This window comes from Salarias fasciatus, chromosome 9 (genome assembly GCF_902148845.1).
Source record: "Salarias fasciatus chromosome 9, fSalaFa1.1, whole genome shotgun sequence".
Taxonomy (NCBI): Eukaryota; Metazoa; Chordata; class Actinopteri; order Blenniiformes; family Blenniidae; genus Salarias; species Salarias fasciatus.
The window spans coordinates 17,011,823-17,035,958 of record NC_043753.1 but is presented as its reverse complement, the minus strand read 5'-3'; the positions used below and the strand labels follow the sequence as shown (position 1 = coordinate 17,035,958).

The 24,136-nt window shown below is 45.5% G+C and overlaps 1 protein-coding gene across 3 annotated transcripts in view; it reads left to right on the top strand.

Moving 5' to 3' along the window:
* The window catches only part of dlgap1b (discs, large (Drosophila) homolog-associated protein 1b), a 71,677-nt gene that overhangs the window by 26,228 nt on the left and 21,313 nt on the right, over window positions 1-24,136 (top strand). For all 3 annotated transcript variants that reach the window (XR_003932076.1, XM_030099704.1, XM_030099705.1), the window contains exons 6-7: window positions 20,558-20,943; window positions 21,021-21,100. Coding sequence is in view for 2 of the 3 variants with exons in the window: in XM_030099704.1 (XP_029955564.1) it covers window positions 20,558-20,943; window positions 21,021-21,100 (466 nt within the window). In the remaining variant the exon portion in view is untranslated. The remainder of the gene's footprint in view (window positions 1-20,557; window positions 20,944-21,020; window positions 21,101-24,136) is intronic.

Here is a 24,136-nt window from a genome sequence, read left to right as displayed (position 1 = left end):
TAATGGCAACTGCGGCGTGAATAAACCACAAGGGGGAGGCTGGGTTTAAGTGATATATCACAGGACAGTTTACTGTGGTTGGTACCGGACGTTAAGGGCTGCTTCAGATTACTGTCATAGTTTGAGTTCTGCGCCATTCGTCACCTCCTTAGATCTTCGCCACAGACTCGTCACTCACTGCAATTAATGAACCTCCCCTCCTATTTCTCCACCTGGGGTATGACTGTGATCGAAGAGGAAGGAGAGAAAGAGCGATTGGAAGAAAAAGAGGAAAGTGACAAGATTTTGCTGTGTCCCTGCTGCGGCATGTTTAAGGTGTGACAGAGATTCTCTTTTTTTTTTTTCAGCGCACGCAGTGTTTAAAATGCACTGACGGCAGGTGGTTTCTGACGCTCTTAACAACCCACGAATTGTAATCAACACCTCTTGAAACTTAGTGTTTCGAGGTTTAACAGTCTATACTGTAACGGTTGTTACAGTTTCACAGTGAAAACAGGTGTTTCTATACTGAAGGAATATTATTCGTAACACTGTTGATTTGTTTTATTTTTTTAATGTGCATATCTAATTGTAGGTGTGCAAAGCTTCCATTTACTTCCATTTATGGCTTGGATTAGTGTTCATATTGAATGTGGTTCAGCAGAGGTTAGAACAAATCCACAGAGGTTATGAAATGAAATGTAAGTTTTGGAGAAATGCCTTTTTTTTTTTTTTACTTTGTAATCATGCAGTAAGATGTATACATAATGGAGATAGACTGTAAAGTCATTGTGTGCTGCTGCGGATGTTCAGATGCACAGTTCCCATAAGGATGAAAAAAAAGGTTTTTATGTACAAGCTTGAAAAACATGCATTATATAACATCACATTCAGAGGACATATAGAAATATCGCTCTGTGTTTGCTGCCACATATGGAGCACATTGCACCGCCACGTCCTCTGAAGTAAACACTCACAGTTTTCACAGTTAAGTTTATTTCTGTTGTTCCGCGGTGCAGGAGTGCACGCACGTTCATACATTTCACAGGAAATCGGCTGGGAGCTTGAAGTGAGAAGCGAAGACGCTGTTTTGGTGAATATTGCATGATGTTTCTGAGGACCGGTTCCAATGCCGGCACCAGGAAAACAGTCTGCACTTATGGTTTCTGCGCCCACTTGTCCCCACGGCAAACTGCCAGATATCACACACACACAATAACACACACACACACACACACGCTGGAGACCGATCAGCTTCCGCTCATGCCCCTCTCCCATTTGCCCACTGTGCGGCTCCAGCCCATTATTATTGATGATCTTTTTAATCCTGTGGAAGGAGACCGATTTGAGGAGCCGTCCTTTGATCTCGTCTCTTTGAACGTCTCGCGGCTGCTATCTCCTGCCCCTCTGCCCACTCCAACTGGCACACGCAGCCCGTTCGCGCGCTCCGCGCCTATCTAGTCGCTCACAGACACACGTACGACTATTGCCTCTGACAGACGTGTTGGCCCAGACATCAGCTCCTTTGGATCGGTTTAACAAAATCTGGAGCAGATCCTCTTTCTAAAGCTTGGGAAAATCCATAGCAATCGGTTAATGTGAGGATTTCGCTGCCTCTAAGCCTTGGCTCCTCCACCCCACGTCGTCTCCTCTTAACATATTCATCACCTTTTCGCTCTGCTTTGTCTTTCCCTCACTTGGACGCCCGCACCGGCGTTGAGTCGCTCTGCTTTCTCGCAACAGAAATGAGATCTGTGGGTAAATCAACTTGTTGGTTCACCAATGTGAGCAATTGACCCTCAATTAGAAACAGCATGCACACAGATCTGCAGTCTGGGAAATTTGCCACAGTTTCTGTCTGCTTCTCCAAACCCTTGATTTCTTTGCCTCACTGACCTGCTGTCAATTATCCAGCCTCATTTTCTCAGCAACTTTGCTGCTAGGGCTCCGTTACCGCGAACAGGACACCCTTAAATTTAATGCCGGTGGATTCCCCGCCTAGCCCCCCAAAAAAAATAATGAGCCATTGAGGTGAACACAACCATCCTTAAGTAGCATTTAAGGTTGGTTAATAATGTTGAAAACCTTGTCAAACACATTTTCTCTTCATTGAGTTTTGAGGCGAGGTATTGAGCACTTCACTTTAACTGCTTGCTCTGCAGTGTTTAGGGCAGCGTTACGCCGTTACAGTTTAAATTACCCACTTGCTTAAAGATATAGTTTCAGCAGGGATATGATTGTAAAGGGCAGCAGTTACACATGCAGAATTCGACGCAACAAAAAACATTTGATGCATGTAAACAGTGCTTGTTTTTCAGGAAAGGTTTGACGATATAATGAATCACATCTTCCTTGCCTTCAATTCACTATTGAACATAAAAAAAAGGAAGTTGGTAAATATTTTGGTGAAGGGTTAAGCACACGAGTCGCCAAATAAAGATGCATTGTTGGTAGATACAGTATGTGTATAAAAATGCATGCAGTGTAATGAAAGCCCTGTTTTATCAGACAGAAGAATTGAAGTATTGCAAAACACATTCATAAGGAAGTGCCTGTATGCTCATTTCTCCCATCAGTACATGCAAGAGGGATCTTTTTTTCAGTGCTGTCCAGATTTTCTGCACTGGAATAGCAGGATGCTCCTTTGTTTTTCATGTACATTATTGCTGTAGGAAATAAAGCCTGTGCAACACTGCCCCCAGGGGCTCAGCGTAACACAGCACTGCACCTCTGCCCTTTCCTCCCACAGGATCTGTGTGAGTGGGTGGATGAGAAACGACCAGACAGCATGACCCAATTAACAACAATCACTGACTTCACTGGCACTTTTCCAGGAGATCTGTTCTGAGAAAGCATGTGAGAATAAATACTGGATTTCCCAGTTTGCTAAATATACTCTGCAGGGATGCAGACTGCCGAAGTCTGACCGAATCAAGATCAAACCGCGCAGTCGACCGGCCCTCCCCTCACACCTCCACCAGCCCACGCAAAGATCAGAAAGTAGGGCTGAAATTTGTTTGTCACGTGTCAGGGTGACTCATATTTTTCTAAAAAGCTCAGGAAAATTGCTGCTGTGGGGCTCAGTGAGAGTAGGTCACACGTGTCCGCTCAAGGTGGGTTTGAGGAGGAGCACAGGTGACCCGTCCCTTTGGCAGTATTTGATAGAACTATCGGTGCTGAGGGAGGCTGACATCTGACCGGCGTCTCTCCACTTCGTGCTGCTGCAGTCAATTACTGCAGATTTGACCATCTGCCTGCATGTGTTGTCTAATGGGTTCAAGGCAAGGTCAGGACTGACGGTAAACATACAGGCCCGGGCCTTTGTGCATGATGTGCAGGCAGGGTATTATCCAATTGCTCCCATGGATTCAATCCGATTTTGGCTTCTGCAAGATAAGAACTGGTTTAGAAACATGGCGGTATTTAATGCTTTGTATATTTAATGAAATGCAATTTGGGTGCACTTTAGTCTTGACAGACAGACAATATGAAGTCGGGCAGAAACAAGTTGTGAATGCACTAAACTGCAGCCTCTTGAGTGATGAGCCTCATCAACCAGACCTCCCTCTACTAAACCACAAGGTGGCAGTCATCGGACTGTTTGGGTTTATGAAGCAAGTCACCCTCCTTGGAGTGGTAAAGTTTCACTCATGATATATTAGCTGTGAGAAGACTGTTTTAAATAGATAACCAGGAAATCAAATTAACTTCCTCTCCAGCTGCTTATAGAAACAGACTCATATAAAAGGTCATGTACTTTTCATTAGTGTGTTGAGTGAGCTTCAAAAGTAAACTTGTGACAGTTTACTCAATTTTAGTTATTTCAATTCAATATGTTTGATTGATCCCCACTTACAAGTGAGTGAACTCGTCATCAGACTGACCCACACAGTGCAGACGGCCCTGCTAATGTCACAAAATAAGATAATCATTTATTTTTTCCAACAATGAGAAAATTTGCATTGTTGCAGCAGCAAGTGGACAGGAATAAGTCACAAACGAATATGAACAATAACAAGAAATATTAAAAACAGTAATATAAAAACATGATAATAACCACTTTTCATCCTTTAATTAACCATGTGGACAATATTAAGAAATCCCATTTGACAGACACAAAGCAATGTACAAGTAATTACTTCGTTTTATTGTCAGTGACAAATTAAATCCCCACTTAAGAAAACTTTCTAAATAACTTGTGACCTTTATAAAGTAGTGGTTTTTCACCATTTTTGACACTGGCTTTTAATTACAACATGTTTTTTCTTTTTAAAATAGCATTTTTTAAAATGTATGGTATAAAAATCCCTGTCCTTCAGAGATGATAACACAGTATTAGCTTAAATAATTAACAAAATGACAACACATCATCAAAATGTTGCTTTTGTCCAGTGTTTTTTTTTTTTTTTTTTTTTTTTTTTTTTTTTTTTAGAATTTGTGCTTTATTGTTGCGTTATTGGTGATGAATTAATTAACAAGTCTAAAGCAAAACCATCAATGTTTACATGGCAGATAAAAGTTGAGCTTATTATCAACAGTGATTCCCAAAATGTGTCAATTACTGCTTATGGATCGTGTTAGAGAAAGAGGGTCAAAGTGAGTCAGTGTTATGCATTTTCTTTATTTAAACGGTGTTATTTGGGAAAAGAAAGTAAACGCCACATTCAAATGAAAGTGAGTTGGGGGAGTTACATTAGGACAGTGGAGGGGACTGTCCCACCCTGCGTGAGTTATTAGTGTATTTGGGGTGCGGTGGGAGGGGGGGGGGGGGGGGGGAATCCAGGCGCGTCCACATCCTGACATAAGATCCAACATCGTCAGAGAGAAAGAGGAAAAGAGGCAGAGAGGACTCCTCGCGCCGCCTCGCTCCGTGCGGCGGACCCTGCGCTCCCATGGCGCTGCTTCAGCGTCTGTACGGCGCGCTGCTCGGCATGTGTGACTGCTGGATCCGTTTCCGTGAGTAAAAGCCGCGGTTGTGTTTGTGCGTTGTTTGTGAGCGTGCCATGATGAGGGAGGGTGAAGTACGCAGAGACAGGCAGCGGCCGGAAGGCGGGCCACCGCGGACTTTCAGAATAAAAGCACGGTAAGGCGCTGGAGCGCGCCCGCACGTGAGCTTCATTCATAAATCTTATTTAATGGTATTTGAACGTCGATAAAGGTGCCAACGGTGGAAGTGTTGTGCGTGATGTTTAAGCAGCGAGAACATTAGAAGTTTGTATCGCCTCCGTGAGATTTATTGTGAAAGTGCAAAGCGGAAGTGTTGGTGTTATTGTGAGTGGTTTGATAAACCCAGCCCATGCTTTCTGCTTATTCATGCCTCACATGAAAACACACCCTGTTTCTGGAAATCACAAGACAATAGATAAATCTTCAGATACTCTGGAGAACAAAAACATACGTTTTTAACATTTACAATATGTTAGAATAGAATTAAATGGAAAGTTAAAATGTCAAACAAGGCAGAATACAAATTAAATAAGCAATTTTAAATATGAATATCAATACGTACTAGGCTCCACAGTGACTAACGTGATCATGGAAAGAAAGGAATTGACAGAAAAACACAATAAATACTATTTAAAAGTAAAATTATACTGGCTGACGTTCAGAGGAATTAAGTATATTATCCAGTGCACTTTTGTGCTCTGACTCTGTTACTGAAGGTGTTCCTGCTGTTGACCAGGACATCATGGACGGCATGAGAAACTGCTGTTGAATTTGTTGGTGTTGGCTCCCTTCAACCTGCTGCCCCAACATGCAACAGCATATGGCTCACCACCACAGACTCGGAACACCATCAGCATAGTATGGCAGATGTTGAATAACAACTGTAACTTATTTTCAAGCCCTCTACATCTGTAGTTTTGTCCCTAAACTCCAAACCATGTGGGCATCTCACTCAGTGAAATCAGTTGCATGCTCTTTCCCTTCAGCCCCCCACTCATGAAAGCCAGGAAATGTTGATTACTTTCCAGCCCTCATTTTATTTTTGGTTTATCTGTGACGGTTTATGGCAGGAGGCTGGGGGTGACAGGTGTGGCCTGCAGCACACAGAGGAGCACCTGGCACCGCATCAAAACACCCTCCTCAGTGGGACCGAGTTATTTAGGTCAGACCACGCGCCCCCGTGGGATCACAGTTCATGCAGGTTCACCTCAGGCTGTACGTGCTGAAGTGAGGCGTCCGGAGCGCGGAGGGGAAAGATGATGAACCCTGGAGGGAGGGATCACTGGTGCCACTTACTGGTCCAAGGCATGCCAGGGGAGATGGAGGGCCTCTGCCACCCTGCTGTTTGACAGACGAGCGGTCTGTGGCCCCGTGTTTCTATCCAGCCATCTGTGTTTGAGTGAGTCATGCCCATGCTTGCCAGCTATGCCGCCTGCCTGCTTACCTACCATCCATCAGCTTTCTATTTTGGGATAAGGATCAGAGACCTTTCTGAGTACAACATGCCCTGAACGCGCGCACACACACACACACACACACACACATACAGCACACACACACACACAGCACACACACACAGCACACACATGTCTCTGGTGATCCAACTAGGCCATAGTCATGTGGGATTATGTTTCTATCATGTACATGAAAGAGGCCATCCTGTGTGGGTAATGAAGTCTCAGCTGTTTACAAATTCATCCAGAGGGGCCTTAGTCACACAAGCCCCTAATTATTATTATTATTATTATTAATAGTAATAATAGAAGACACTGTTGCACTGAGTGTCTTTTCTGATTTTATAATTTAAGCATTTAAATTCTTTGTCACACAGTACTAATATGTTTCCCATCATAATCCCATCTCTCTTTGGTCTACAAATAATTCACATTGTGGATAATTAGTATCCCTCAGTTTCATTCACAAATTGTTCCAACTCAATTATAGTAGCTTGAATTTCATCCGAGAACAAACTTCCACTGGGGATTAGTTATATAAGTTTATTTTTTGAAGTACCTTCTGTTCAGTGATGTTACTGTGAGGTTTTCAGGAATCACTGTTCCCACTTGCAGAATTACTGCACAAGAGTTACAAAATGATATTAAAATGAAAGAAATAATTATTTTTTATTCACCTTCCTGCTCCTCTAAAGCACCAATTAACAGAATGCACTACTCTTGGTTAATTTCTATGGAATACAGAGGGTTTTATTGTATATTGGTATATTTACATCAGTTTACTGGAGATTGAATGTTCTCCCTGCTCGTCTGTAGGCTTTCCTAGATACTCCAGGTTCCTCCCATAGTCCCCAAACACACTTGATGCTAACCGGTGATTCTAAATTTCCCTTAGAGTGTGTGGCAGTGTGTGCCTCTGTGTTTGTCCATCCAGGGTGAACCCCGTCTCCACCTTCACTGGGATCAGCTCCAGCTCCATGTGACCCTAGCTAGATAAAGTGTTAAAAATGAGTAATGGGTGTTATTTTGAACGTATTGCTGTTATTTAGAAAGACAGCAGCTGTCAAACTGTGGCCTGTACCGCTAGACAGATATGACTGTTGTTTAATGCTGTCACGTAGCCATCTTTCATGCCGGCCTGTGATTGTATTCCATGCTGCCTAACAGTGCTGCCTAAGATTGATGCATAAGCGTTCGGAAACAATGAAGCATATCAGCAATTTTACCTGAGCTGAAAATCCATCCATCAATTAGATCTAGCCAGGCGCTGCAGCTGGTCCCATAAGGAGAGTACAGAGTACACACAACACAAAACAACAGACCTCCACACATTCAAATTCACACAAACATATGTTTCTGGACTGTAAGACCTGTAAGAACTCTGATCCAGTTCTACTGTAGTGAAATGTCTGAGATGGCCACATCGACTAGGTTTTATAGAGAGAAAAACAATTCAAGCGCTTAAACTCCAGCAATCCTTCACCGAAATGATACGTCGTGTCCTCTCCCGAGTGCGCTGCAGTAAGTTCAGTCTGTATAGACGCTCAAACAAATCTAAGTTTGAAATGTTCTTGGACACAAACATTATACTCTTGCTTCAACTGGTTCGAAGTTCATGTTGGAGTTTTAGTCTCAAATTGATTCAGTATCGTAGATTGTGCTTTTGAAGTGTCCAGTGTCCTCAGGTTTGCGTTGCCAGTGAAACAGACTCCCGTACCAATCTCCCACCTCTGGGTTTGTCTCACGTTGGGTTCAGCGAGTTTTACTGGAGCACTCTAATAGCTGCCAAGCACATTCCCCAGTGTCTCTCCTGCTCGCGCTGTCTCCGCACTGTACTCTGCTCTCAGTTATCCAGCCATATTATCCCTTCACTACTCACTTTAAAAAGGTGCAGCTCCATTAGTTATCATGTCCAAGCTGGGTTTGAAAAACACTTGCCAAGGGAGAGGTAGACACATGTGCGCCAGTCATTTAGTGAAGGGGTGAGCAGTTGTGAAGTGACAACAGCATTCTCTCAATGGATTAGCATTACTGTGATCAAAGGTTACAGTTACAATCGTTTATATTCTCCCTCAAATTCAATACAGTGAAAGAAGATGAATAAATTGGATGGACAATTATCAACCAGTAAAAACATGCTCTGGGTTTTTCTTACACCACTTTTTTCCTCTCCTCTTTACACATTTCAAACAAGTCCTATGATCTGATATTACACTTTTTACCTCCGACTCACTTTTAACTTCCCTCTTTCATCATTCTACTAATTCCTCTGTGCTGTGGGCAAAGCTAATGCCAGACTGCTTGTAATCCACGCGAAAAGCCGAACAAAGACCGGAGAACAAAGATAAAGAGGTCAGGTGGAAATGCGGTCGTAATTAAAGCAGCTATGTACTAATCTATGGAGCTCTGTGGCGCTCTGCAGAGAACCAAGCCCTGCAACTTACCAACTTCTCTGCAAAGCAGCATTATTTCGTCTCTCTGAGCGTTTGCATGGCAATGTTTTTTTTTTTTTTTTTTTATGGCATTTAACATCTGTTGTTGTACATATTAAAATATTGCCTATTTTGGAAGAAATAAAAAGATTTCTGAATGCTTTTTGCCAGATATTATTGCTAAGTAATGTGTAGTTTAGTTCTCCATGTTTCAGTGCCACATTGTCTCCATTAGAGGGAGCTGCTTTCCTGTTTATAAAGTATGTCCTGCTTCATAACAGCAGTGGATCCTGCTAACAAGTTACAGCCCTCACTTACTGTCACACTATTTTACTCAGATGTGTGTGTGTGTGTGTGTGTGTATGCGCATGTCTGCGTGTGTGTGTTGAGCAAAAGACGGACTGAACCTGACGGAGTGTGAGATACCACTGAGTCATGAGTGATATTCAGGTTCGCTTGATGTAAACATGCCTCCCAGACATGGAGATCAAACATCGATAGCTTGAGCTGTTGTGCAGGAATGCACCTTCCAGCTCCATCAATCCCTCTTTCAATGTCTGTTACTCAGTTCTGCATGCACACACACACACACAACCACTTCCTGCCCCAGCGTTAATTACAGGGGCTGATAAAGCCCTGTCTTAGCAGTGTATGCCTCTGCATGTGAACTACACCTGTGTGTCAGAGGATCAAAGCCGCCATCCTCTAAGGTGGAATTATTATTCAAGGAGGGATGTAAATTAAACACTGCTCTGGTGTCATCTGTCTCTTTAAATCTCGCTGGCTGCTCTTTCTCTCTCACACACACCTGCATAATGCTGTCATTCCACGGGCTTTGATGCTGCCAGTAGGTGTGTTTGACAGGAAACAAGGGCTGGGTCAAGGCATGTGGTGACACACACTCGCACATGCAGAGCGCACATGCGGAATAAAAAGGAGAAGGGCACCTTTCTAAGTTGTGGTTTTCAGCATTAGGTCGACGGGCCTCTTCGACCGTGAGGGTGTGTGTGTCTGCGTGTGTTGGTGTGCGTACGATGGTGTCTGTGTGTGGCTTCTCCATTTGCAGCTGTGGGATCAAGCCTGAACTAGGTGCTCAATGTGGGTAAACTGTGATTTGGCTATCTCTCTTCCTGGAGGAGATAAATCCTCGCCATGCTGGTGTGTCAGCCACTCAGTAATTACTTCATCCTGTCACGACTGTCTGAGAATGCAAGCCAGTGGGAACTTGCACTGTCGCTCTTTCATTGACACAAGGGGAAAACACTCAGCTTCTCTTTTATGCAGCTCCCTGTCAGCTTAAGAGCGTTAGTCACTAGATAAGCAGATCCCGAGGAATTGAATTTAGTTCAAAAAGTTTTAGATCAGTGGGTGCTTTCTAAGTTAGTGCAGCAGCAGCTGAAATGGTCATTGATGTAATTCTGCTTCAATCTTCCCTCTCAACCTAATATGATTTGTCTCCCTGTTTGACGTGGAAGTGAAAATTGAGTTTGAAGTAAGTTGCGCGTTCTGGAAGAAGAGGGAAGTCTTGGCTTGCAATATGAAATCTTTCACTAGATGTCATCATAGCCTCGCCCGGCTGAAAGCGTGCTTCCACTGAAATTTCTGCAGTCTGGCTCGGCTTGGAAGTGTGTTGACTGTGACCCAAATAATGTGCAACATGACGCTCTGATGTAATGCGATCGTAAGCAGCTCGTGCAGATGAGGAGCACCTGTAGGCACTTGCTGAATATTTCTGCGTGGCATTGCTATAACTTTGTATCAATCATTTGTAATTATTGTGTACTTCCATGGCCTGCATCAGCGGTAATTTCCTGCCTGTACATGCTCCAAAGTGGAATAAAAGTCAGTAGGATAAATCAGCAGGACTTAAAGCTTTTTTTTTTGTGGCTCCTAGGTGTTTATGTTTACTTACGACTTAATTGGTCCCAGCTTGTTAGGGCTTGGAATGCTTTGATTATGGCCATTCAGGGAGGAAGAGTGGCGTTTGGATATCTTTTGACACAGGAAGCGTAAGCTGGAGAATGTCATTCATTCCTTTCCCCCAGCTTTTTTGGTTGAAAAAAGCCAGGACGGGGAAAATGAGAGAGGGGTAAAGGGAGGAGCTGACGGGGCTACAAAAAAACAAAAAAAAAAAACACACACACACAAAGAATGGCTGCGGCAGTGAACCCCTGCTGTCGCCGCGCTGCAGAAAGAACACACTGCAGTTTCCCATTAGGATGCAGAGATCAGTGGTTTACTTTCAGGATTACTTTCTCAAATATCGTCCATCTGGCGCATCAGGTCAGGTAGACAGGGGCCGCTCTGTCAGGTAGGGGCTACCCCACTCCTCCCAGTTTTTTGCTCTTCCTGTCTGTGTTTTGGCATCAGAGAGAGCAAAGGAAAAGCAAAGCCCTGAAAGGATTTCCTCAGTGTTGACTGTGGATGATCCTCATGGCTCCTGCATGCTGGAGCTGGGCAGGGCAGGGCCTGCAAAGTTTTAAAGCCTCAGGGGAATAAAAAAAAAAATAACATAAGAGAGGGTGGGATATGTAGTTAACTCTCTCCCAAGACAATATGGAGTTTTTTCATAGGAAAGATGGAACAACATGTTTCTTTTTCTTTGCTGTTTTGACAGAGTATTTGATTTTTTTTTTTTCTTCTTGACAGCTAAATTGTGTGCCAGAGAGTTCATGTTGCTTCCCCTGTTCTGAAGGGGAGAGAATATGCTGAAGTAACTCTGAGGAATGGCGCAGCCTGGCTGTAAGTGGGTGGTTTGGGCTGTGCAGTGTGGGAGGCCAGGCCCCAGCGCAAATTAAAGACTTCTCTGTGAAAGTCCCAGACTCTGCTACAGTAATGTGTGTGTGTGTGTGTGTGTGTGTCTGAGTGACTGAGCCTGTGTGCAAGCAGCCGATGGGGAAGAGACCCAGCCTTCCTTCTTTTTTTTTTTTTAACCAGTCATTAAAAATAAGCCACAGCTCACCCTTGGTACAAACTGAGAGACAGCAAGTGGGAGAGAAAGAATGCATCTCATCTTTCTCCTCCTTTTTCTCAAAGCTTTGCTGCTTCACTAACCAAGTAAAACAGAGAGGGGAAAAGGAGGAGGAGACGGAGCAGGAGGAGGGGAGAGGTTGTGTTCGAGGGGACTGATTCCACTCAGAGATTTTTAAAGCACATACTCAGCCCCCTCCCCCATGTAAAGACTACCAGGAGTTTTTTTTTTCTTCTGTCCAGGAGGAGAGAGAGAAAGAGATGAATGGAGAAAGGAATGCATGAGACAAACGAGAGCTCTCGGCAGGAGAGTGGGAATGTGGGAGAGACCATTGTTCCTCCCCTACAAACTTCTGCAGGGAGTGGACGTAAACACAGAGGCAGGGAGGGAGGCCGGGTGTGAAAACTCACACCTGAGAGACACACAACAGCTCTGGAACATCTTCACAGAAATTCAAATTTCTCAATGGTCTCTGCTTCGCTCGTTGCGTCGAACACACACACACACACACACACACACACACACACACACACACACACACACACACACACACACATACTCATACTCATACTCATGCAGCCAGTGCCTATAGCTGCCATCTCGTCTTTCCTCCGCCTCCTCCACCCCTCCAACAGGATGTATAGGGTCAGAGGGTCAGGCCTGAAAACCACAAAAGACAGTATGCACCAGCGTAGCATGGTTCTTGTTCCAAATCCCCCCTTTAGCCGTCCTTGTACCTCTTGCCTTTCTGTCTCCCTCTTTTTTCTCTCATTTTCCTCCCACTCTCTCTTAACTTTCCATCTCCCTCCCTCTCTCTTCTCTCTCTCCCCATCAGTCCTCCCCCGCCTGCCTCGTTCCTCCTCTCATATAGGAGACACAGAAGGCCTGACGTTTGGTTTTGGGCCCAGATGGCTTTAGTGTGCCTCTGGCAGCGGATTAGGCCGCCAGTGTCTCCTTTCCCCTCCATGTGCAAGCGGTCAGGACAAAGAACGTCAAACAGGGGCAAAAGGGGGAAGGAATGCAAGGAAAAAACCCCAGGACTGTGAAACAACACCCGACCCTGATGTTTCACGGCATTCCTGGAAGAGTAAACTTGAGCGCTTGTAAAATCTGCCAGCTTGCTTTCCTATGACTTTCTGTGCTTAGTCATTTTATGAATCAAGTGTGACTTTTTTTTTTCTTCTTCTATTTTGAGTTCATCTTTCAAGAGCTTGAAATCGTGCAAACTTAGCTCTTTTCTTGTGTGTGTTAGCAGAAGGGAGAAGTGAACTTTTGACCACATTCTGTGGCATTTATATGTAAATAGAAGTTGAGGGAAGCAGCGATTCTTCATGTAATGACATGACATCGGCTTTGTGTTTCAGCCTCTGGGCTGATTCCTCTGTGTGTGCGTGTGTGCGCACGCGCGCGTGTGTGTGTTTAGTCTAAACGACTAGGCTCAACATTCATATTTTAATTTTTTTTCTCAAAAATGGCAATATTAGACAAAAATTCAATGTATTTTGTTTTTCTCATTTGAGTTTTTAGATGTTTTAGTGCAATAAAAAAAAATACATGCATGAAAATCTTATACTTTCAAAATAAGTACAACTTCAACATCATGCCGGTTTTAAACTTTGTACCTTGGTGCAAAACACAGTGAAATTTCTCTTTCAATTCTGCTGCAAGTAAAAATGCAACAGTGACTCAACTACATTCACAGTCATCTGACGGGCCGGACTGGACCCCCTGCTGTCCCAGGCCGGGCCCACTGACTACATGTTTGACAGAGCAATGACAGAAAACGTGAAGAAAACGCTCGCTCCTATCAGAGGCGCGCAGATCTGGAGGAGGCGGGACTTTTGGTCGAGATATGCTTTTTTGCATCCAGTCACACTTTTAAAAACTATCAGACATTCTGAAGCTGTCAAAAAATTCCAAAGCTGTGACACATTCTGAAACTGTCACACGTGTGTGTGTGTGTGTGTGTGTGTGTATACAGTATGTGTGTGCGCACACTCGTATCCATGTGTGTCAGCCTCTTGTGTTTTTGTCGTGTGCGTGTTCTGCCCCTGGTTTGTGGCTCTGTTTTCCTGCACTTGGCTGTAATAACACATGCTTTTTAGTGGACGGCGGCGTTTCATCAGGCAGCTGTGTTTAGCGCTCGGAGACAGTGTGGTGGCAACACTGGCGTGTGGGTATTTTTAGTTAACCAGACACTGGTCGAAGTGGCCTGTGTTATCCATTCAGCAGGACAAAATGGCAGCATCCACCAACACTGTTCTCTTTTTTTTTTTTGTTTTTTTGTTTTTTGTCTGACAGTGCTCAATCACGGACTCTTGACTTACTGATTTTCCTCCTCGGCGTCAGGAACTTGTTTTTTTAGGTACGCCAGACGTGTTACAGTAACCCATGCTGTCACTGCCGGCACATCTGATGTGTCATTTCGCTCGGTGAGCCAGCCGGCTCTCAAAGTATCAGTCAGCCGATGAGCAACGCTGTGGGAAATGAGCGGAGTGAAAGCATGCGTGAGATCCGTGGGCGTGTTAGTTTTAGCGTTGGGGCTAAATCTCAGGTTTATGCCCCACAAAGCAGCTGGAATGTACAGGAACTGAAGGAAACGGCATCGCAAACTCACCCCGTGTCCTGTCATCTTTTCTCTCATCTCCTTTTTCTCACTTCACCTCCTATTTTTCTTTCTTTATATCTCTCCCACTTGTCTCTCCTAATGTTGAGGAGCTGCGCTCTCTCTTTCAGCCCCCTGCAGGCAGGTCTTTTGGACAGAAAACAAAAGGCTGATGTGTCTCTTCATGTGGTGGTGAAGTAGTCAGGGGTAAAACTCTTGCCAAGGAGGAGTGGAGAACAATGAAAAGGGCCTGGAGCTGTCGCTGGGCCGGCCTAATGAGAAACCCCCTTGATGTGAGGAAAGTCTTCAGGAGATTAGTCAGATGCTTCAGCTGTACAGGGAGGTACATTTATGAGGAAACCTGCATTTTTATACCCGACGGTGCAGCAAATATAGTCTAGTGGGATTTTATCAGGCTGATGCTGCCTGGTAGAAGTTATTATTCTAAGTTAGTTTTGAGATTTTGAAAGCAATTTGAGGCATGTTTCAGGAGAGATTAAGCTCTTGTCTCTAAAATAAAGTCACCAAATGTTATCGCCAACAGTTTTATAGACTATTTTTGAGAACGAGCTCCAAATGTTCGCGTTCCCGCCCCTTTGGCTTTTACCTCTCGGTGTCCGTCCCCGCCTGTCACTGATTGACAGGGCGATGAGAGCGTCAAACCATAAAGGAGGAATGCAGGTAACCAGGCCCGCTGTTTGAACTTGGAACGCAGGAAAGTGGGTTAAGTGAAGTGAATCTATTGCCTAACAGGGAGCAGCTGCCTGCCAGATTTAGTGGTGGCTGACAGTTGTAAACACGCTCTTATCTGGCGGTTCAGGAGACACAAGCCTGCAAGAGCCCGCTGTTGACAGTGGTTCCTGTCAGAGGGGTACACTGTGCACACAGCTCTGTTGATAGTACCGCTGGTCTGAAGACACTGCAGGGATATTGAACAAATGTTCGCTGGCGATATGCATTGCCTATGTTTATCTTGAGAAGAAAAAACCCATTTGAATGCGGCATTTAGTGCAGGATGTTTACAACTCTTGTGTCATTTGCAGAGAAAACTCCCTCCCCAGCATGCACTCACACATGCTAAATATACCCCCCTTTAAAAGGCACTCAGACTGCCACCTTCCCCTTCTGTTCACACATACCCATAGGCGCACACAGAGAGCTATTGTGTCTGAGTTCAGGCATCTGGAGAGCAGAAACCCTCTCCGCTGACCTCTGACCTGCGGTGGCTCAAAGTCGCAGACTGACATGAAGGTCTCAACAGAGATTTTCAGGTGACTCAGAGGGTCTTTCAAAAGACTGTTATATGTTGTTTACAGAGTTAGCGGCGTCTCTGACGGATCAGCTGATGAAAAATCCCATGAAATAAACATAAATTTTCCGAGTTTTTTAATTTAGCATCTTCAGTCATCCTCCTCCTGTCAGACGGTGTCCAGCGTCGGATGACTCATTCTGCACTTGAAGACGTCTGTCTACTCATACTGCATGAAACACGAAGGCAGCTGAGCATCAATGAGTCAGCTCAAACTGGCAGGAGTTCCCCTCAGATTTGGACCCCATCGAGTCTCGAGCATTTTTAACATTAGAGCAGAAATATATGAAAACTCTCTCACAAACAAGATCTTGTAATACGCAGCAAACTTGCTGCACTGTGTATGTTTAAGCTTTGTAAATACACTCGCTGCTTTAAATCTTAATAACTTAAACAGGCCTGGCAGGGGCGATGTTGAGTCAAGCTTTGGATTTGTTTGTGCTGCATTGTGGTTCACAACAACAGTGTAATGTCACCAGGAATTAACCTTTACGGTTGCTGTCATCCTATGACGCTGTCCCAGAAAGACCGAGACAAGCCTTTTTTGACAGGGATCCAAGACAAACTGGTTTGTGGAGTTCAGCACTCAGCTGCACAAAGGTAACGCTTCGGGGCTAGAAACACGGGATATTCATTTACAAACCCGGCGTGTCCCTCTCTGTTAACGGTCTATTGTTTATTTGATTTTGAGGGTGAGCTATCTGTGAAACATTATTCCTGCTGGCTCTCCCCGGTCGGCGGGTGTTTGAGTGAGCGTCGGTGCGGATGCAGCGTACCCTGTCAAGGTAAACAAATGGCCAGCAGCAGCCCTCCTCCCCTTGTGCTGGTGGAACGCCAGGGCCTGCCAGCAAAACTTCATGTCGCTGTGTGTCACCATGGTGACGCTATCACAAAAGACCCCAGCTGGTTCTGTGTGTGTGTGTGTGTGTGTGTGCATACGTGCGTGCGTGTGTGGCAGGACTAAGACAGGGATGGACAAATGGACAGCGAGCAGACGGAGCAGGCAGTAACTCTCTGATTCACCCCTATACCACCACCTCCTCATCCTCAGTTTTTTTTTTTTTCTTCAGTTTTTTCTATTCTCTCCCCTCTGGCAGACCCTCATCCCAAACACAGTGCAGCTGGGCTCAGCTGTCAATGTTCCCCCATACCGCCCGCCCCCTATCCTGGCCTTTGTATTTCTTTGGATGGCGGTGGATTTGCCCTTGGCCCCCGCATGGGGGAGCTCGTTCCTGTTCGCCGGCCTCTTAAACTAAACCGTCTGCTCTTTGAAGTGGCCTATCACACAGATATACAGATTGGAGATTACAAGGCAGCTGCCTGCCTTCAATCTGTCCGGTAACGTGAACACCGTGATTAAATAAAGGAAGCGGCGCACACCTCTGCGGACACACAAACGGGACACAGTCAGAAAAGGGGTGGCTCGCAAGTCTGTTTTTGTTCTGAGGGCCGGAGAAATGAATGGAGACGTTGCTTTGTCTCAGGAGAGGGAAGAGGGCTTTCTTTGATATTATCAAGCCCATGGGTGGGGAGAATGCTCTGCCAAGAAGAACTGCTATTCACACCAACTTGTCGGCATGGGACTTTTGAAGCATTTGTCAAAAGAGGGATTTGGCATAGAGCCACTAGAGTTTTGTCATTCACAAACTCCTCTCTTCTCTAGATGACAATGCTCGCAGCGGGTTTCTGCGAGGGGAGAGAAATGAAATTTTAGTGCCCAATTTCCATGTCGTGAGGCAGTTGTTCCACTTTCTTCCACATTAGAGAATATGAATGTCGTTATTCTGGAAGTGAGCAAAGCTGCATTAACTCGATATTGTTGAGTGAGAACCTTTTCTCCGCCTTTATCTGCGATAGAGGAAAAGGTTTTCGCATTCTTTCTTCAGGGCTTGATGGAGTCCTGCGTCACATTCCTGCTTCACTCTGTCCTTGACTGTCTGTGTGTGTGTGTGTGTGTGTGTGTGTGTGTGTGTGTGTGTGTGTGTGTGTGTGTGTGTGTGTGTGTCTGTGTGTGTGTGTCTGTGTGTGTCTGTGTGTGTGTGTGTGTGGGAGGTCCAGGGCAGTGTAGCTGTCTAATGCTTTCATGGCTGCGAGAGGATCAAGCTTTGCTCTTATCATTTCGGTGGAAACTGGAAACTTGGCCTCTGTCTTATCAGGATAGTTGTTTTGGTCAGAAGTGTTTTTCCCTATTCCGTTTTGGAGCAATACTGTTACAATTAGCACGGGTTTCCCTAAGTAGAAGTCTCCAGCTCCTTCTATCAGTTTCCCTGAATGTTTGATGGCATGTCTCCGAACGCTCGCAAACAAGTCCCCTCGCACAGGCCGCTTTCTCGCTGACACCAGCTCCTGATGGATCGGGAGCGTATCTCTGGCAGGAAGTCTGTGGTCTCCCTTGATGTGGAGAGGTTGAAATGTTAGGCTGGGTTGTGTCAATGTTATTTGTGTGTTTCTGCAGGCCTGTGTGCGTGGGCATGTCCCAACTCTTGAGTATGTTTACTTAACCTGTCATGGCATTGGAAACCCCTGTCATTCTCTGGTGTGTGCGTGTGTGTGTGTGTGTTTCTCACAGTGACAACTAGGTGGGACACTCGGCTGCATCTCCTGTTTCACACAGTGTTTTATTGAGCGGCTGAAAAACGCTCTTTAACCCCTCGGTGGACCCGAGATGAGCATGCATGCATATACAGTCATACAGCATGCACACAGACGCACACACACTTGTGACTTTTAGATGACTTCGGGGGATAGACGCTCTGAAAGGGGGCTGACATTCTATCCTTTGAACCTCCATGGATGATAGAGGCAGGACCTCACCCTCCCTCACTCTGTCTCTCTCCCTCTCTCTCTCGTGCTCTCCCGCCCTGTGAGTGCATGTTGTGTTCACTGTGCATTTTTTGTTCTCTTGTGGGTTTGTTCTCTGTGACCTTTCCAAAGATTAGCCCTGGATGTCGATCATATTCCCGAGACGGCTCTGTGAAGTCGAGACAGTGGTGCATATTGTGACGGGCTCAGAGATGGCTTTTGGCAGGAACTGCTGCACATAGAGTGTCTTTAAAGCAACACATATGTCTCTTAACTGCATAAGGAAATACAGTAAGTCCTGTTTTTTTGGGGGGGGAGTTGGTCATCAAAGACACACAGATTTGTAATGATGATCTCATCTGATCTCTCATCCCGACTGAATTCTTTCCAGCTTGTCAAAACCTGAATGAAATCTTGTCTGGGATCATCCAATCACAGCGTGCGATGCAGAAGGGGAGGGTGGGCGGGTGGGTGGACGACAGTGATTGCGCTGGCAAAAGGATGAAAAGTCAGCCCTCTCCGTTCACTTCCAGTGAACTTCCAGGCCTCTCGGTAGCTGTCAGCGAGATGGCAAGGCGCAAAGCAAACAAGATGCCGCTCTAATAGTTTTAGACGTGCCTGCATGCGTTGGGTGTGGTTGGCAAAAGTTGTCGGCCGCACACATTGCCCCAATCTCACCGCAGTAGGATGTTTGCCTTTTGTAGGGATTAAAGAGATCCAGGAAACCCTCTGTCCTAGTTTTTTTTTTCTACAGAGCACGGTGAGGACGACCTAGTTTTGGCGATAGCACCCGTTAAAGGAAGGAGATTCCAAGCCGTAATGAAGTTAGGAGGTGGCCGTTTTTAGCCCTCTGCAGAGAGGCCATGAGTCCTTTTGTCTGCTGGCATGTTTCTATAGACAAGCTTCTGACTCAGTATGTGTGAGAGGCTCCATTGTTTGTGCAGAACCTGTAGCTGTAACATGAGAGGGAGTCTGTGCTGACAGGGAGGAAGAGTGTTGCTGAGCCGAAGAATAATCGCTTCTTTCGCCGTGCGTTTGCTTGGATTTGAAACAAAGCATTTCTTGTGCAATAGGCTTTCCAAATGACTAACACAATTTCATTGAGCTTCTGCGCTTGATTATGTGTGCGAACAACGGCAAGACACATAATCAAGCAGAGTTATATTTGGTACTGTCAAATTGGTCTGAATGTGTACAGTCAGTGCATACAAGGCTTAACCATCTAGATCAGTGGGTCAAGTGGCTGACATGCTAATCCTATTACTAGATGTAGCTCTGATTCGTTAAAGTTGGCCCTAATCTACTGTCCATTTTTACTCCCAATGCAAGGACCTAAGAAGTCAGGACACTTTCGTTCCTGCTCAAGCAGAGAATTCACGCAGTTTAGGTCCGTTCGTCTGATGTGTTGATGCAGGAAGTCACCTTATCCTATTGATGCTCATCCTGCTAGATAGCCTGACATTTAGGAACAGCTCCATCTATATGTCTACATGGGAGGCATTCAAGGAGCAGAAGTCACCTGCATTTTTGGAAGTGCTCGGAGTCGAGCTTCCGCTGACAGAGACAGCCTCTCTGTCTAAAAATATGCTTCGGGTTGTGTTTCAGGTCTGCAGAAGACCAGGAATTTTGACAGTAAAAGTTAAATATAGCACAGAGTTATATGACTTGATTGAACAAAATTTCGAAATAAATATATTTATCTGGCGCAGATGTTTAGATAGTATCCATCCTCCAAAGGTTTGAATCTTCATTTTAACGACAAAATGTGCTTAGGGACCAAAATGTAGAAAACAGCAGTGAGAACTTCAGCATTCACTTGCCTGAATGCATGATAAATACTCTTTGAAGGCACAAAAGAACTTTTTCTGGATGATCCTGTGAACTGACTGTTTCTTACAAATCCCACTCAAATTATTTTCAACTTGAACTAACTTGAACTTTGCCCAAGGCTAAAGTCATTTTAATTTCTTTTTTTTTAATTTATTTTTTTTTGTATGTTTGTTTATGACTTCCGTTGTGTACTAATCCCTTTTTTTTCTTTCTGTCTCCTCTCTGCAGTGTCGTCATGCATCACAACGTACAAAAAGACACCTCCCCCAGTCCCGCCACGAACCACTCCATCCAAACCATTTATATCCATCACGGCCCAGAGCAGCACGGAGTCTGCTCAGGATGCGTACATGGACGGGGGCTCCGGCGCCCGAGCCGGCATCAGCTCCCAGCCGGGCCTGTCCAACTCCACGGAGAGCATTGACAGCATGAAGGCCCTGACGGCGGCCATCGAGGCGGCTAACGCTCAGGTGCACGGCCCGGCCAGCCAGCACGTCACCAACAGCACCATCACCATCACCGCCACCGCCACCACCTCTGCGGTCGCGCACGTGTCGGCTGACAGCAAGGCTCAGAGAGAGGCGCTACGCAAGTGCCTCTCCATAGGGATCCAGGTTTGTGGATGAGCCCAGGTTGAAGTTGAAAAGTGAAACTCTGGGAGGCAGTTTGACGGTTTCTTCACGCCTTTCAGGTGGACCCGGAGGAAGAAGCACCGACAGAGGAGCAGTCGAAATTCCAGTCGATAGGAATTCAGGTGGAGGATGAGCGATGGTGAGTCAGAACAAAGACTGGAAAGAGGTTGTGGCTGTAAAAACGAAACTGGATCAGTCTGAGATGAGAGATGAGGGAGAGATAACAGAAACAGGACTTATGGAGACAGAGAGAGGGTTGTAATGTGCACCACGAGCTCCCCCCCCCCACCTTCCCTGACTTCCCCTCAGCAGCTGTCCCCAGTTCAGGGGAGGCTGGCGTCAGAGCCCCCTCAGCCGGGGGCCCCAAGTGACAGCTGGGCCAGAGGATGTGGTGCAGGGATCTGAGAAGGTGGAGGGGGTGAGTTGACAGCCATCTGTTGCTCCAGTCATTGTGATTCAAGCCACTTTGGAGGCTGCATGTTTGTTGTATGTGTGGGAGGGAGAGACGGCCAGAGTTTCATTGGGTTTGTTGAGCTCGGAGAGGCGCTGCCGCGCTGTCAAACCCCGATCTCTCATCCTGTAACATGTGCCCCGTTTGAAGGGAAGTGGACTGCTGTTTCATTAAGCCACATCAAGCCAAGCTTATGGAATCCTCCGTTGGGACATGCAGGCATTTATGGCTTTTTTGTCTGCTTTCACTCTCCCTGTCAATATCGTGACCTTCTGTTTGGTCAGGGAAGTTGACCAAATGGTCTTGGTTGTTGCACTGTAGCCAAGGTACGCTTCTGGAATTCAGAGACGCCACAGTTTTAATCATAGGTCACACAGAGGTCTGAGTCCAGCGCTCTGAAACACAAACTTACATGACGTCAGAGAATATGAGGGGATTTATGAAAGAGGTCTCAGCTGATTGACCAAGCTTTGAGTTCCATGAGTTGTCAAGACAAATATTAACTCATCCAAACACCTTGCGGTTGAAAGCTGAAACTTAGATGGAACTGCTGCCAGGGTATTTCTCTGGTTAATGTTTGCAGTGGCAGAACTGTGTTTTGGCTTTTGCGTTTTGGCATCCACTGGCACCTGCATAAGGTGTGTGTGTGCTTGTGTGTGTCGACTGTGGGAGGTCTGGGCATGCTGCCCCCTACATTAGATTCCCAGACAGTGAGAGTACCGAACTCCTATGGTCTTGCTCCAGTGCAGAAGCTTGAGTGTGTGTGCGTGTGTGTGTATGTGTGTTTTGTTCTTACTCAGCCGTTGTAGGCCATGACCTTAAGTTGCTGTTTGAACTTGGATTAACTCGGAGGGAGTGTAAAAGGAGTGTATGAGAAATAAACATAAATAATCACATGCTTATCTTTCTCAAGTTTATTGTCTTTTATGATGCTACTATACTATCGTAAACATACAGATAAATACAGAAAAAAACAGTTTAATCCAAGTGGTTTGAACTTTGGTGGATTTTTTGATATGTTGTTCTCCAGATGGCTTTGCAGTCATTGAAGGAACGGAGCACAGCACATGGTCCTGTAGTGACAAAACCACATGCATGCGCATCTTGAAAAGTCAGCTGCAGCAGCAGCTAAACATGCTGGTATTTTATTTTTTTGGTTTGAACTGGTTTGGTTTCAAGGATCTAAATGCACAGACTGAAAGGTATTAGTTTCATATATGAAGTAGACGTGTTTGTGAATGTTGCATCGGAGGGATTCTCAGTGTGCAATATGTGTTCTTGGTTGTGTTGGTTCTTGGTTGTGTTCTTCATCATGATGAAGATGATTGTCTTTCTTGTGTAAAGAGTATGTGTTGGTTAAAATAGGCACCGTCGGATGTAACACAGGCATGCAGGAGGACCGGTTCTGCCAGCAGGGACACTGTCCTCAGCCACAGGGCACCTGATATCATATGATTCTACTTCTCTGCAACTGTGATTGGAGTTTTTCCATCAAGCATGGGATGAGAGCTGTCCATCAAAGAATGCAATAGAGACATGGATTTCTGTGTTTTCACTTTCTCCTTCTGACAGCCTTCGTGTTTTACAGTCCTCTTGTACACTTTTCTCTTGAAATTCCTGCATTTCTCTGGTTCTTTTGCATCCTGTTTATTGATTCGTCTGAGTTTCCCTCCGTCTGTCTGGCCTGTGTTTGGCTTCCCTTGCCTCTGCCCCTGCAGGAAGTTGTTAGCAGCCTGATAGAAAGCAGGCTGGGGTCATTAGAAGTGAACACCTGCTCGGAGGAGTTACTCTTTAACTGCTTTTCACACACGTACAAGCAGACACACACACACATATACACACTGGGCTGCTGGTATGTACACATAAAGCGCATACACACTCTGTTTGATGTGCCCGACGCCACTCCCTTGTTCTTGCTCTCTTCTTCTCCGTGTTCACAGAAGAGAGGGAGATGAATGAGGAAGAAAAGGGGAAGCAGAGATGAATGGCCGGCGCTGTGGAGGAGTGTGTGTCCGGAGATGGGCCGAGGCAGACGTGACAGAGCTGTGATCAGTTGTGTGTGTGTGTGAGACGCTGCAGGCAGGTCAAGCAGAGGTTCACGTGAGAGGAGGCTGAGGGCAGGGGCTGCTGCAGTTGGAAGTTTTTATGAAAATGCGATTTAGGAAAAGGCTTGTTTTGGATGGATACTTTTGAACGGATGCACTTTTATTTGATTTCTATACCTTTGAAGCCCTGCTGCATATCGACTCTTGTATTTATCAAAGTGTGCGGGTTGTTTTTTGAAACTTACTCTTAAGCAGCTTCATCACACAATTTTGTACTTGTTAATAAATAATGTGCTCAGAGGTTTGTACGACTTTTAGCAATAATCTGGCAGCGATTAGATGTCTGGCTCGCCCACTCACTGTGCACTTCTCTGGCTGGTCCCACCTCTGCTGTCCCTCCGGAATCACATTTATTACTGGGGTGGTGAGCTGCTCCAAAGAACGTGGCCAACTGAGTGCGTGTGGATGTGTGTGTCGACTTGAACTGGATGTGTGTGTGTGTGTGTGTGTGTGTGTGTGTGTGTGTGTGTGTGTGTGTGTGTGTGTGTGTGTGTGTGTGTGTGTGTGTGTGTGTGTGTGTGTGTGTGTGTGTGTGTGTGTGTGTGTGTGTGTGTGTGTGTGTGTGTGTGCGCATCTCCTGCTGCACATTGTGTGGAAGGACTTGGCACAGGCTGCCCAG